The following is a 16433-nucleotide window of genomic DNA, read 5'->3' as shown; positions in this document are numbered from 1 at the left end:
TATTTTATGATGGAGAGAATCAAATCAAATCAAAATTTGGCGGTTAAAAAGCAAAAAACAATTTTCAAAACAGCCCAAAACATGCCCAAAACTTAAGCAAAATTATTTGGTTTTCTCACGTAAACATGCAACTGTAAACAGTTTTGAAAATTTTCCACCTTCCTATTGCTGCCTACATAATATGATTAAAAAATGGAATTGTCTCAAAGAAATTGTACTTTATCCATTAATACAACACAACATTTACTTAGCGAAGTGAAAGATCAACTAGTAAAACTATTTAATGAAGTTAGTATAAATGTTGAATTTAATACAGAAGAACATTATATTTTAACTCAAGAGCAGGCTTTAGTTGTGATTGCATTGACTAAATACTTTGAAGGGGAAGATGGTCAAAGTAAAATACTAAGTTTTGTAAGAAATTTGAAGACAATCTGTAAAAAAGAACGGTATTGTAAGCAGTTTTTGGGACCAACAGTTTTGAAAAAGGATAGCGACACTCATATAAAAATATATCAGGATAGTCTTTTTCGGTATGGTTTTAATTTTTATTCTTTCCTCTTATTTTTGATTTCTTCTCTTAGTTTATCTCTTAGCCATAGTTTTATCTAAATTTATTTGACAACAAATAACTGAAAAATGTACTAGATTTTATTACGATGTAACGATATAAATACCTAGTGGTATTTTATAATTATTGATTAGCCAGTAGCCTAGTATTAATTTTAAGTTAACTTAGTTTCAAGATTTACGATTATAACATATAAGTAATTGAAGTAATAATTACTAATTGGAGAGGATAATTGAATGAATTTATCACTGTCAATTTCTTAGTTTATTGGTATATTCAGTATAATGCAAGCGTTATCTTCTGTTTTGGACTATATAAAATTTATTGTAATTCTATTTTTATTCTTAATCTAAGATTTCAACCACTAGCCTATCTATGAAATGTGTCCTTAGTATGTTTTAATAACCTTTATACTCAAATAATCTTACCATCAGACTTTGCTATTATTATGTATTTATATATATTGTCTTATTATATCTACAGTATGATCGAAAAAAAAAAACAGTCAAAAAGAACAAGTGTCCAGTTGGCTTGGAAATGAACATCAATGACATTCCCCATATAATTTTACATATAAAATGATAGTTATCTTTATTTCATAGCCATCGCTGACGCCGTTTCTATTTGATCATACGGTACTACTCTCACTCATAAAAAAATAATTTCTTTCAATTTTTCATGAAGTTAAATTTTTACAATGAATTTTACTAAATGGTGAATGCAAGGAACTATATAAGAAAACTTATGTAATATGAATGTTTGTAGGTATACATTTTGTGTATATAGGATTTTCTTTAATTTTGCAGATTATTCTTAAAAGTCCCCTGCCTTCAAAATGATGTCATCAACATTCTTCTTGATATATTAACAACAGTTGGAATGGAGGAAACAGAAGATACATCTTATTTAAGGGACATTCTTAAACCTCTTAGATATCTCCCCATTATTAAAGATGGACAGTTTTTAACAAAGAAATTGTTAGACATACTTGAAATTTCTACATTTTCCAGTCAGTTGGAAATTCTAGATGCTATTCCTCAAATTATACCAGATTCTGATTGCGATCAAGCTGCAAGGCAGCTGATTACATTGCTAGACGATAATGATGCTTTGTTTGGAGCTATTATTGATTGTTTAAATGCTTTAAATTTAGAATCCGATATAAGGGGTCAAGTACAAGATAGAATTCTAGCAAAATTACTAGCTGGTCAAGTAGGCATGAGTCCGAAAAATTTTCCAATCTCATTACAATTTTTATTAAGTGATTCTAAATTACCTAGTTTGGTGCCAACCTTATTTAAAATAAGAAATGTTCTAGATAATATTTTGCCTTCCAGAAGCAGCCAAGAAGAGGTGGAATCAAATAAAGTATTAATACTTCAGCATATTCATATGTTTACTTTGTCTCGAAAGGCAATATCTGAAGGATGGTTAGCAACAGTATCTAATATTAAATCATCAACTGACCATAAACCAATTGACTATTTAATAATGTTTATGTTGCATCATACATCTGAAGTCCGTAAGCACTTAATTGAAGGTATTTTTCGAAAACGCATTAGTATGGGACTTTTCAAAATTGAATTTTTGGAAAAGCTATTTGAAAAATATATGTCCCAACAGATACTAAGAGATTATATGCCTTCTATAATTGAAATTGGATGTTGCTTAGTTAGGTCATCTAAAGATTCTACAGTAGCAAAATTTTCAACACGTTTATTTGAATTACTTTTCAGTCATGCATATACTGGGGTCATTTATAGAAGTCAAATTATTTCAAGCTTAATATCATTAACAGCTTCTACTGACTCAAGTGTAATAAATACAAATTTAAAATTATTACTATCACTTGCATTAACAGATGCAGAAAAACTAAAAACACATATCGTATTGCTAATGCAATTACTAGAAAAATTGGATACTCTGAGTTTACAAAATGTTAAGCTTGTGTTTGATGTATTAGGTATATTGATTTGGGGAAAAACTAGTAGTGATGATTCTTTATCTGGTTTTAAAAATGAAATTCACATTATTCTTCGGAAACAGCTTACAAGTACTGATAGAGTGGTTAAACATAGAGGAATTCTCAGTGTTCTTGTAATAATTAAACATATGGCTTCAATAGAAACAGAAGAAGATAGTGATTGTACGGTAAATAACTCACTATCAATAAACAATATACCAGAAGGGTCTTCAAGAGAGGCAGCATGTCTTATTGAACTTGCATGTAATTGTACTGCCAATTCGCCAGAACTTCTAGGTCTCTACTATGATCAGTTGGCTTCAATATTAGCTAGTCCATATATATTTGATAAATATTTTTTATTGTGGCTTTATAATATAATTACAAAAGATTTTTACAAACTATTTGTTAGTGACGTTGTTCCAGAGCCTATCAATGATATTAGTTTTTCATTACAATATAGAATTAGCACAGACACTGTTTTAACAGGAATAAATATCGCAAGTTATATAATCATTAAAAAGGATAATACAATACTATTATTATCTCCATTATTCCGTGTGTTAAGACTACTGCATTTAAGGCAGCATAATGAAAATATTCTAAGTCTGAGAGATTTGTTGGATTGTGGCATTATTTTACCAGATGTTGATGATCCTGAATTGTTGGATCTTGAAGATTTAAAGCGAATTTCTGATTGCTTGTTTCATTGTGCAAATTGGATAAGGGAACTTATTAGCGCGTTTGTAACTGTAAAAGATTCAGCTATCCAAAATATCGTGATACAACGTTTACAAACTCTACTTGAAGTTGAGGAGAAACTGTTTTCATTTCTCGATTATATTCCAGGACATCATTTACCAATCAGCTATTTCGACTCGTCTGTAGCTAGTAAACAAACTGTCAAAACTGAATCTAATGTTAAAAAGAATAAAACTAAAAAAATAAAATCAGTTTCAGTTCTAAATGAGACCAGTGATACTCCTGTTAATACCCAAAAATCTACTAAACTTGCGTCTTCTACTAAATTACCAGTATCCCCTAAGAAAAAAATACAATTTAGAATACTAGACACTGATGTAGTGCATCTGATGAAATATCCATTAAAAATTGATGAAAGTGACGTATCAGAATCTTCACAGACGTCTTCCTTGAATATTACACAAGTAAAGTTTTTGCTTAACGATTTTGTAACTAAACTGTCATTATTAACTTATCATAAGGACATAGGTTTGTCTCATCTTAATGATGTGAATTCTGAGGATTTGATTAAAGATTGTGTATATATTTTGCCTCAAATTGATAAATACTTACTTATAATTGTTAAACATATCAAAAATCTATTGAATGAAACGGATGACCGACATGATTTGCCCAATTTATACACAGATGAAGCAAAAGGAATAAGGATGTGTTTTGGGTTTATTTTGCAAGCATTCTATTTAGTTTTTAAATGGCCCGGATTTCAACATACTGCAAATATTGATTTGTTAAAAAATATATTAAAAGCTATGAGATCAGATAATACTCAGACTTCCGCAATTCGGCTCGTTACAGGATTTGTTTTGCGATTAAGTTCCTTTGCTGATCAGTGCTTAGAATTAAATCAGGCCGTTAATTTGGTTCGAACTATGGACGTACTTCATAAAATTATTCAGCCTAATGAAGATTTGAAGAAAAAAATATCAAAAACAGCAGAATTATTATTAAAAAAACGTTGGTATAACATTAGTGGTGATATTGATAATGGGAGAGGCTGTAATGAAAATATTAATGTTTTGGTATTCTATTTATTAAGTATAGCCGGTGTGAAAGATATACTGACTTTATTAGAGACTATTCAAGAGCAGATTGGAAATCTAAGTACTAAAGAAGACTGCCTACATGACTGGGCAGCAATAGATAAAAGAAATTTTCACGTGTTTTATTTAGGAATCTGTAATGCTTTATTAGAGAGCATTAAATTTGAAATACAGGCTTTAACAAATCGAGAACATTTGGAGGTATGGTTAGATGTGTTCACTATAATGGCCGATCTTAAATTGATTGCTATCTCTGTTAAAAATCGTACAAATACAATATGTTTTTTGAAAAAATCTATAGGGATTTTGAAAGTTTTTTTAACACACGGTCTCCCCATTCTCGAAATTATGCTTAAAGTACACCCACAAAGCGTTATAGAGATATTTAGAATAATGCACAGTAGTACCAGGTATATGCATAAACTTTGTTGTGAATCAAAATTAACTCGGGATGCCCGTGTAATTACCTATATACCAGCCTTTAGGCATATATTGGAATCGATAGTGTATCGTGCTAAAGCAGCTTTTTGCATTAATAATATGTTGAATATGTTTCATTTTGGTTACTTGCCAAATAAAAATTTACAGGACGAATTGGTGTTGGACGTACCAACACAAAGTACAAACACTTCTGTTGAAGATGAAATTGATGACGAAAATGAGCTATTTGCTGATGATACCAATCTTATTATTGACGAGACTAATATGGATGATGGAGAGTCATGTGATAGTGAAGTTTATAACTAAAACAAAAAATGTGAAAATTTAGATACCTAGTTTAAGTACTTAGATGTTTTATTTTTTATTTAGTAATATAATATTTTTATATATTTAGCTACTTATTTTATTTGTACCAACTCTTTTTTATCACTGATCAGTTTGTATATTTTAACAATTGGTGCCAACCTTATTTAAAATAAGAAATGTTCTAGATAATATTTTGCCTTCCAGAAGCAGCCAAGAAGAGGTGGAATCAAATAAAGTATTAATACTTCAGCATATTCATATGTTTACTTTGTCTCGAAAGGCAATATCTGATAAGTTTGTATATTTTAACAAACATTTTGGACTTAGACCAGGGTACCTGTTCTTGACATCTTTCGCAACTTTATGTTACGTATACGCAAGCATTGCATGTATTTTTTTGCTAACGGTTTTCTCGGAGATGCGAGTTACATTTGAAGATTTGAAGATGGTCAACACATGCCTAGTGGTCAATAATAGTCCCCAGAGCCGCAACAAGCAACAAGTCAGTTTTAAAAAGATTAAAACTTAAGTCTCCAGTCATTTCTAAAAATAAAATGATTTAAATCTTTAAGTCTTTAACTAAGTCGTTTTTATGGCTTAACGCTGGACACATACAGAAAGAGCAAAACTTTTAGTCAAAAATATTGTCTCGGTCTAATATTTTTTACACATGATTCGAAGTGAAGCAGAATGTTTTATTTACAATCAAATATGCACCTGGCAGATTCAGAACGGGTCGTGACTAAAAGGGGCCCTACACTCAACGACTTGATCTGCATGTCAAATCGCACATTTTCAAATCTTAAAACCAACTCGATAGCGATCTTTTCACACTACACATTCAGATTTTATAAAAGATAATTTTGTTAGTCTATAGTACGGTTATTTTTCTCTCTTCTCTCTATAGTCTAGTACAGTTCCCGCCAAGTCTGTGCTCTGTGCAAATAAAACATATTCAGTATGTTGAAATATCGTAGATCTCATCTCTTCGATGATATCTTAATCTTGGTTTGCTATTTATTTTTATTGTTATTAGATATAGTTTAAATGTGTTGATGTTGGTTAAATATATTTTAAATTGTTATAAAATTCTGCATCTCTCATAGCAAATATTATTTTCGTTTTAATTGATGCTCACAGTTAGAATTTTTTTGCATTACAGCCGGTGCCGTTCAAAGCCTACTTATTTAAAGCGGGCGAATTTTTATATACTCTATATCTCGAAGAGGAATCGAGCAAAATATCAAGTGTGTTATATTTTTGGAAAAGTAATTTTAAATTCTTTTCAATAAATTAAAAATATACAGGGTTTCCCATATAAAAAATCAAATTTTCTGTTGATAATTCTTAAATTATTAATTTTTAAAAAATTATACTTAGACCATTAAATTCTACGTAAAAAGGTACTTTAGAAATGTTTGCATAAAAATACAAAATTTTCCATAGCACAAAAGTTACAGCGATTTGTTAAAAATGCATATTTTTGAAAAACACCCCGTAAGTCCGAAACGGTAACAGATATCGATATGCGGTTTTCACCATCATGTTTTTGACAAAAATTGAGCTCCAGACACCGATATTAGTTTTTGTCTATCTCCTATAGAAAAGGGTGTTTCCATTTAAAAGCGTCGAATTTGACCCACCCTGTACAGTAGGGTGTGTCAAAAAAATCGACTACTTTTTTTCTTTTTTTCACTTACTACAATTCTCTTATGTATCATATATAAGTATGACCTTTTAATTTTAATAGGAAGGTCCTTCGCCTTTAAGTTTTCTATTTTTTCCTTAGGTATTATTAGAAAGAAAAAATCATATCTGGAAAAAATATTTCGTCTCATATAATATTTGTAGGAAATTGAATTCTATACAAAAAAGTAATTAACGAAATATCGTAACAACAGCTCTTTTAGAAATGTCTAGGTTTACTGATTTCACTGAGATTTATGAAAAAAGTCCTTTGCCTCGGGTACAGATACCGCCAGATTTTGGAAATAGCTCAAAACGAAACAAAATTGAACGAGGCAACAAAAAACGCCAAAAAAAATCTCCCACGCCTTCCTCACGACTCTCACGAGTAGTTTTCAGACGATTTTAAGAATCGAAAGTGGGTCAATTGTTCAAATTTTTAATCAAAAACTGTTAAAATTATTGCGCATTGAAGTTTGACAAGGAATATCTTTTAAACGGTTAATTTAATAGACTAATCATGAGAAACTATTTTTGTAGAGCAGTGAATTTCCTACAAAACCATGAGTTGCATGTATCATAATGCTTTTTTGTTAACAAGTTATAAAATTCATAAGAAAAAATAAAACGGCCTTAAAATAATCAAACTTCAACCTTTAACTTTAACTTCGAACGGTGCCGGTGAGGTTTACAAAAAAAATAAGAGACCTTTTTTGTAGAGAATTCAATTTCCTACAAATATATGAGACGAGAGATTTTTTTCCAAATAGTAGATAGCGAGATATGATTTTTTCTTTCTAATAATAAGGAAAAAATAGAAAACTGAAAGGCGGAGGGCCTTCCTATTAAAACTAAGAGCTCATACTTGGAGATACTTTTTTTGAGGCGTCTACCAACCTTTTTTTCAGAGTATAAAGTGAAAAAAATAGTCGATTTTTTTTACCCACCCTACTGTACAGCTCAAATCTCTCAGATAACGTTGCGTGTAGGACCTTTTAAAAGTTGCTGGGGGATGGAAAAGGGGTAGAAAATGAGGAAAGGAAAATGTTATTGGAGCGCATTAGATATTCAAAAGAAATGTTAAATGAACCCTAAAAAGGAGCTCCTATTTAAGAGACTGACGATTTGACTGACACCACACTCTTGATGATTTTAGCTACTTCGGTTTGTGTTGTGGCTCAGGGTGCAGTGTTTGCGTTTCTCCCTTTATGCTATTCTCCTGCGCTTGAGTAAATCCTAAATCACTGCTTGGGCCCCTCTAGTGCTATTGCAATTGGAGGGTCCAAGAAAAACATGATAAATGATAAGCGCCATTTTACTAATTCTACAAGAGAGCACTGGATGGCAGGTGGTTATCAGGTTCTTTCCCTGTATGTATATTTTTACTAGGCACATATCATAGGATTTAACAGCTTATTGTCTTGCAGAGTTTATACATTTTGTTATATAGGGATCAGTTAGACCTACTACGAGTACTTACTATAATATTGTAAAACCCTAAAATTAAAAAATTGGTGCTTATTATGTTTGGACCTTTAATTCCTTTGCGAAGTTAAGATTATACGTATTTAAAATTTGCCTCACGTATTTGTAAATATTGCTTTCTCTGAAATTGCAGATCGGCCTCGAAGAGTTTAAGTATAGGTAAATTGATGTACCGATGAGTTAAATAAATTGTACATAATTTGGCAGCTTTCTATTTATATTTACAATGTAAATTTCCGTATCTTAAATCTTAAACATGTTATGAATAAGCTGATAAGAATATTAATATATTACTGAATTGTTAAATATATGATAAAGCTTCATACCTAACTTCGTATCTTAGAGAAATATACATTAAAAGATGATTATAACATATAAATTTAAATTTATTTTTATCTATTAACTAAATTATAAAAATCGCCATTATCTCCCAAACATTATAAAGATCTCCATCTCCATTTATCAGTGGCGGATACAGGGGGAGGGCCCATGGGGCCCGGGCCCCCCCCTAAAGTCTGTGAATTGTGTAAAATATTAGGCTTTTGCGTTAAAAATGGCGCCCTAAAAAGCATATTCTACATTGCTTTTCATTTTGGGCCCCCCCCCCCTAAAATAAATTCCTGTATCCGCCCCTGCCATTTATGGTACTTTTATTTGAGTTAAAATAATAGTCCAGGAGGCAGTGAAGATTTTCGGTACTTATTTTCCCTGTCAGCAAACACCGATAGAATTATTCGGTATCTTATTCTAAACAAATTTCATATACAGGGTGGTCCGAACTGTATTCCGGAAACTTCGGCAGCATATTCTGCAGATAAAAATAAGTAAAAAAGTTCGTATAAATGTATGTCCTCAAATGCTTAGTTTTGGAGATACAGGGTGTAGAAATTTCATTTTTATTTCGATTTTTTCTAAATAATTTCTGAAGTAACGTCAATATTTGGATGAAAATTGGTGTCTAGGAGTTCTTTGGCATGAGAAATTTGATTTTGTTGTCAACATGATTCCTATTTGTAGGGGGCGCCACTTACACGTGTTTTAACTGTTTTGATGAGTAATAACTTTTTGTCCGTACCTGTATAAAACCACTGATGGAAAAAATATACATCTCTGTTACTTTTTACGTAAAAAATATCTCTTTGTAAAAATCGCTACGAGTAACAATTCTCAAGATATTTAGAATGGAAATAGTCAATTACATGTCATTATTGACGAAAAATAAACACTTTGGGTAGATAGTTATTTTACTGAAATAATAAATTTGGGAAATTTTAATTTTTTTAAAATTAATCATAAATTTTTCTGCAAAAAAATGATGATAAAACAGTTTCTGTTGAACGTTTGACACAAAAACATTTCAAATTTATGATTTCAGTTTAATAACTATTTAGTCAACATGTTTAATTTATGTCAATGATGATAGGTATTGATAATATCGATTCAAAATATCTCGAAAACCATTACTCGTAGCGATTTTTATCAAGAGACCTTTTTTACGTAAAAAACGTCGCAAATGTATATTTTTTAACTCACTAGTTTTATACAGGTACGGACGAAAAGTTATTACTCTTAAAATCAGTTAAAAAATATGTAGGTGGCGCCCTCTACAAGTAGGAGCCATAATGACATTAAAATCAAATTGCTCATGTCAAAATACTATCTGACACTAATTTTCATCCAAATATTGAGGATACTTCAGAAATTATTTGGAAAAAATCGAAATAAAAATGAAACTTCTACACCCTGTATTTCCGAAACTAAGCATTTTAGGACATACATTTACACAAACTTTTTTACTTATTTTTATCTGCAGAATATGCTGCCGAAGTTTCCGGAATACAGTTCGGACCACCCTGTATATGTAAGGGGGGGTTTCCGATGGGTTGGGGCGGAAAATGTTTTAGAAAGTATACCAATATTCTGCACTTTTTTTTCCAGCGATAAAAATAGTTTAGTGAAAATATTTTTTTTTATTAGTGGGAGATAGTATGCCAGAATTATTTATGTGAATTGTTATGTTATTAAGAAACAAAAAATAGTCTAGCTAATCTGTGAGAATGGGAAATATATCTGGCAGGTGAAAAATTGAATAAACATTATTGAAACCATCGCCCTTTTTTTCGCAGTCCTAAAAATTTGTCAGATGATAGTTTATATTAGAATTACAGCTGCAAATATAGTCTAGCTCATGTGGAACATCCCGAAAGGGGCCATCCATAAATTACGTCACACGAATTTCAAGACTTTTGAACCCCTTCCCCTGTCCTTGTCACAGAGTGTCACATTTTTAGAACACCCCCCACTGATGTGACGTCACACATTTTTCAAATTTATGCATGTATTAAGCGAGAGTGCTAAATTATTAATAAATCTAGTCTTAGTAAAGAAACGGTATTAAACACTTCAAGACATAGGAAAGCCAAAAAAAATCCTGAAGAAACATGACACAGTAAATGCGAAACGTCGTCGAAAAACTATTGTTTTAATCTAACCATAGTCACCAGACCCAAGAAACAACTAAAAAAATAATATATGTATAAGGCTAAAGAATCACTGTCAATTATTATTAATAAATATAGATCATTTTTAAAGCTTTTTACTTATATAAATTTGGTGCTTTACTATTTTAAATTTTAACATGTTACGTAACAAAACTTTTGACCCCCCCTGCCCCTTGTCACACTATGTCATTACGGTGATGCCCCCCCAAAGGGATGTATATAAGCGCACCCGCGCTCAGCAGTCTAGTTTTGAAATACAGGGTGGCGCACCTCATTCGCCTCGGTTGATTATAAGGAAACGGAAAGATGTAGAAACAAAATATTTTATGGGTATATGCGGGGAGGCAATGTGCACAATTTAAAATTATTTTGAAATATACAGGGTGTCTCAGAACTAAGATTTATACCAAAGTTATATTTTTTTTATGGAACACCCGGTATTTTATTTCATTTTTGGGCCCAAAAAAATGCATTTATTATAAGGGTTAAATATGTTTAAAATCATTGGTTTTTGAGATGTTTAAAGATATTTAAATATGCATGCTACAAGAGAATTGACTATCAACACCCTGTACATTGAAAATGTTATTGTTTCCTTAAATTTATACAGGGGTACCAAAAATTAGTGATCTATTTTAAGGATTTATTTTACATAAAAACTTTGTTATTTCATATGCAACACCCTGTATTTTTTTAAATAAATTGAAGCAGATTCAAATGCTCTTTCAAACTATATTAGGGTTTCCTATACCTATCTATCTCTGATTTTGAATAAAAAGCGATTTTTAAATAAAATGGCAATCAAGATGGCTGATATCGCCATGGCAATTTTCTAGTGACAGTAACTATTTTCGTTATTATTTATATATTATAACATTATTATTTATTTAAACAGTTTACTAAAATTTACCCACAATAGTTTATTAAGTAAGTATTCTTATTTTATGAAGAAAAATAAAGCCATATCTGCTGGTGGAACGAATGGATATGTTACTAGTGATTTTATTTTGTGATGAAAATTATTTATTGGCCTCAAGAGCTAATGCTCAAAGATATCCAAATAGGAATCTTCCTGATAAGCGTTCCTTTGAAAAACTACTTGTCCTATTTAGGCAGAAACTATACAGGCAGAAACCTGTCGTTGGAAGTAGAGAAATTGAATTTGCCGTAATTGGCTCTTTTATAAAAAAATTATATATCTACAGTCTACAAGTTATCGTAAAATAAAACAAAGAACTACTTCTTTGTTTTTCTTGATAGAATAATAAATACATATTAATAAATATTATTTATTAAACTATTGTAGGTCAATTAAATAAACTGGTATAGATTTAAATAAAGTCTATAAAAACTAATGTCGATTTTGAAAATAGTTACTAACTGTCACTAGAAAACTGCCATGGCGATACCAGCCATCTTGATTGCCATTTTATTTAAAAATCGTTTTTTATTCAAAATCTGAGATAGATAGGTATCGGAAACACTAATATAGTTTGAAACAGCATTTGAATCTGCTTCGATTTATTTAAGAAAATACAGGGTGTTGCATTTGAAATAACAAAGTTTTTATGTAAAATAAATCCTTAAAATAGATCACTAATTTTTGGTACCCCTGTATAAATTTAAGGAAGCAGTAACATTTTTCAGTAAAGTTTATTTCTTTGCCTTTAAACTCAGAACAAGAATTAATTCTGAAAAGTAATGTACAGAATATTGAAAATCAATTCTCTAGTAGCATGCATATTCAAATATCTTTAAATATCTTAAACACCAATGATTTTAAACATATTTAACCCTTATAATAAATGTCTTTTTTTGGGTCTAAGAATCCAAAAATGAAATAAAATACCGGGTGTTCCATAAGAAAAAATGTAACTTTGGTATGGATCTTAGTTCTGAGACACCCTGTATATTTTAAAATAATTTTAAATTGTGCACATTGACTCCCCGCATATACCCATAAAATATTTAGTTTCTACATCTTTCCGTTTTCGTATAATCAATCGAGGCGAATGAGGTGCGCCACCCTGTATAATGAGTTTTTGAATAGCGAACGTTGACAAATTGGCGAAGGATTTTTGAATAGTTAATTGTGTGTTGTAATCAGTATAAATTGTGTGTATATAGTGAGAAAATAAATTTGTTAAGTATTTTATCGTGAGTTTAAATTAGTGGACCCACGGAATCCGTAACAATATTATTTTCTTTTGTTCCAAAAATGTTTTTTATCTTTTTACAAAATTTGTAGGTATTTAACTAATCCACGGGAACTCGGTGCTATCACTCTAAGTCTACGAAATTTATTGATAGAGAATTCCATGTAAACGTTTTATTCAAAAATTGTGTTTATTTTTTAATATTGTTATTCTTCATTTTTTAAAAACAAAAGCCTTAGGCTTTCTCCTGGGCTCAACCCTAGGCCCCCAGGATGAATTGCTAATTACGTTAATGACCATCACTGCAATATTTAAACAAATAGTTTGAAAGCACAGCATTTTTTAGATTGGCCGAACAATATTACTATTAAGATGAAAAGAAATGAAATCGAAATTATTAATCAATAAACAGAATCACATTCTCTGCCTCGGGGGACTTCTGCATTTATCGGCGTAGTACTCCTCTATCAATGAAAGAAACTGGCCCGGTCTGGCAGGTACTTTCATCCGTGCCGCATTTTCTTCGATCGCCACTGAGAAAAATCGTACTTTGCGTTTCGTATCGGCAAGGTCGAGGTAGATACGTCAGCCTGACGAGGTAGATTGTGTTATGTTATCTCGTGATTTCGCCAAAATCTTCTGCTGCCTGATTAGTTACGTGAAAGTGCGGTATAGTGCTGTTTCCCTTATTTTTGGTGGTTTTGGCTAAGGCAGAATGTGGGTGGATTTGCATTCGGACTGTCACTAATGTAAATATTATTTTAAGTTTTAAACTAACTGTCATACCTCTAAAATTTAGTTAAGATTAACAAAAGTTATCTATGATATAAGAGCTAAAACTGATATTTTAGGGTGAATTAGTCAGTGATCGGACAGTTTAGAAAAAGTCGAGTTTAAATTGTTGATTAAATTTTCCTTATTGATGGCATGGAAATGAAATTTTATGAAATAGATAGTGTGTGGTTATTGTGCTTCACGTTAAATATAACAGTTTTTTTCGTAAACCTACCAATGATTTTAATTAATTTTTAAGTGCTAAAAGTGCTGTTTTTTCAGTAGTCTTAGTAGGACAGAGCTTGCCAGTGTCCGGTCGTGTAGTTACCAGAAGTCGGACACTTTGGGATTGGTTGATTCTGCACAGTCCTGTATTTAATATCTATATTATGTATAATATTAAAGAAAATTTAATCTTGAACATTATATACCGTTTTTTGTTGTATGTTATCTATATGAAACAATCGTCTTTAAACGATACAAACGCGCTTCATAAAACCATGCTTCCATTAGGAAACAGCGTTTTCAATTTTTCTTCTTCTAGATACAATTTTTTCAACTGTATTAAGTAACACTTGTTTTTTTTTCGAGATACATTTTTTAATAATTTTCATTTATATTATTATAATTTGCCAATTTAGTTGCTACTGCATCGATATTAACAGAAACATAAAATTTGCTGAGTTGTGTTTGTTGACAAGCAACATTAAATAATCATGAACTTTTGTTTATTAGAAAATGATCTAGAAGCAGTCAATAAAGCTGCTTTTGAATTATTTGTTAAAAGATTTTACAAATACTCAATTAACAATAATCACAATTTGATAATATGTACCGGGTGGCCAACTAAGAATGGACGCCGGCTGTATCTCAGAAACTACTTACCGTATAACTTTGGAAAAAAGAATTATAATAAGTAAATCGACCAAGAGAAATCGCTGGAAATTATTTTCAAGTTCGAAAAATGCCCGCTAGAGGGCGTTTCTCTAATAATCAATCAGAAAACAGGGTTTTTCTCAAAAATATGTAGGTAAACAGGTATTTTAAATATTACTATTGTAATCATCGAGAAATTTGTAATTTTTTTGATATAGAGTGTTTTGCTCTATCTCATAAAATAAAGTGGTGGGGGAAGGTTAAATTTGCTTTTATTAAAATAAGGATAACTCTGATTTAGGTTACGCGATTTAAACAAACTAGGGCTCGTTTAAAAGAGCTTTTCTTCCTTAATGATCTGCAGTATAAATTTTGTTTCCACAGTTTTTTTTGTGGTAGCTAGAGGGCGCTGTTTGACATCATAACAGATATTGCGCTTTTGCGTAAAAATTTTAAATAGGAGACTATATTTCCCTTTGCACAGTTAAATAGGGAATAACATTTCAAAAATATCAGCGCAAACCGCAACTTTCTATCTTCTTTTTAACCGGAGATATTAAGAGAACAAATCATGTTAGGCTGCCGCTTAGGATTATATGGTTTAAAAATTATAGTAGTAGGCTAGGAAACAAAAAGAGGTAAATTGGTTACGTCAAAATATCAAAACATATATTTTAATTTCATTTTAATACCATTTAATTACTATTTATCCATGTTCGTTCTTGATTCGACCCCATAAATTGAAACCTAGGCATATTGAATCCGATGACCCAGCTGGCCATGGAAATATGCCGCTCTAGCGTTTCTATCTACTAAAGTAGGTGGTATCAAAGAAGCCCCACACATTCATAGCAAAATAAGCGGTTCCACTGCCTCAACTACACTAAATGCATCCATGCTGATGAAATTGCAACAAATGCAATTTCATCATGATGGATCCTCTAATACAATTGGCGATTCATTTCTTAGAAATTATGGATAGTTCATTTCATTCAGATAATTAAAAAAGTCCAATCATTCGCCATTCTAGAATACCTGCGCAAACATTTACCGACCAACGGTCTTGGTGCAAAACTACTTGCAACAGGGGTAGATTTGGACCAGTAGTGCATATTGTTAAGATTCGCACCTTCGTTCCGTGCTATATGAAAAGTGACCCAAACGACATAAACTTTATAATATAATAATAAATAACACAAACAACAGGTAAAACACGAAAACAAGTGAAATCAAGGACGCACTTGGATAATAACTAAATGACGTTACATGAAATAAACCCCTTGTTTTCGGCCATACGAAATTCGGCCGTTTTCTGTTAAAAGGAATATGGCGGCACAAAATTCCTAGAAATTTTATCAAAATTATTGATTGTCCGACTTTCGGACATTTTAATCTGAGAACTACTTAAGTATAATTAATCAACAAATTCGTAAAAATTATATGGATGGATGATAATGTTACAAAAACACGTTTAAATAATTATGACGTCATTTTTTTTAAAAAAAGGCCCGAAATTCGGATGCATGAAAACTGAACTTAAACGTTTTGATATTTTGACGTAACCAATTTACCTTTTTTTGTTTCCTAGCCTACTACTGTAATTTTTAGACAATATAATCCTAAGCGGCCTAACATGATTTGTTCTCTTAATATCTCCGGTTAGAGAGAAGATAGAAAGTTGCGGTTTGCGGTTGCTGATATTTTGGAAATTTTGTGCTCTATTTAACTGTGCAAAGAGAAGTATAGCCTCCTATTTAAATTTTTTATGCAAAAGCGCAATATCTGTTATGATATCAAACAGCGCCCTCTAGCTACCACGAAAAAAATTGTGGAAACAAAATTTATACTGGAGATCATTAAGGAAGAAAAGCT

The 16433-nt window shown here is 31.1% G+C and overlaps 2 protein-coding genes across 3 annotated transcripts in view; both read left to right on the top strand.

The window, feature by feature from the left end:
- Nucleotides 1–15: 15 nt before the first annotated feature.
- LOC115889510 (Fanconi anemia group D2 protein homolog) lies at nucleotides 16–5170 on the top strand. The gene is made up of 2 exons (XM_030909529.1): nucleotides 16–533; nucleotides 1378–5170. Exons 1-2 carry the CDS (start codon nucleotides 193–195, stop codon nucleotides 5081–5083), a joined length of 4047 nt encoding a protein of 1348 aa, XP_030765389.1. The 5' UTR covers nucleotides 16–192; the 3' UTR covers nucleotides 5084–5170.
- An 8339-nt stretch (nucleotides 5171–13509) lies between these two features.
- LOC115889511 overlaps nucleotides 13510–16433 on the top strand; it is a 149955-nt gene continuing 147031 nt past the window's right edge. Inside the window, exon 1 of one of the 2 annotated variants that reach the window (XM_030909530.1) lies at nucleotides 13510–13660. The gene's annotated coding sequence lies outside the window, so the exon portion shown is untranslated. The remainder of the gene's footprint in view (nucleotides 13661–16433) is intronic. The other variant, XM_030909531.1, reaches the window with a different exon arrangement.

The sequence above is a fragment of the Sitophilus oryzae genome, unplaced genomic scaffold (genome assembly GCF_002938485.1).
Source record: "Sitophilus oryzae breed Bouriz unplaced genomic scaffold, Soryzae_2.0 scaffold_815_pilon_pilon, whole genome shotgun sequence".
NCBI lineage: Eukaryota > Metazoa > Arthropoda > Insecta > Coleoptera > Curculionidae > Sitophilus > Sitophilus oryzae.
The sequence above is the reverse complement of the archived record's forward strand: the minus strand, read 5'-3'. Positions and strand labels throughout refer to the sequence as shown.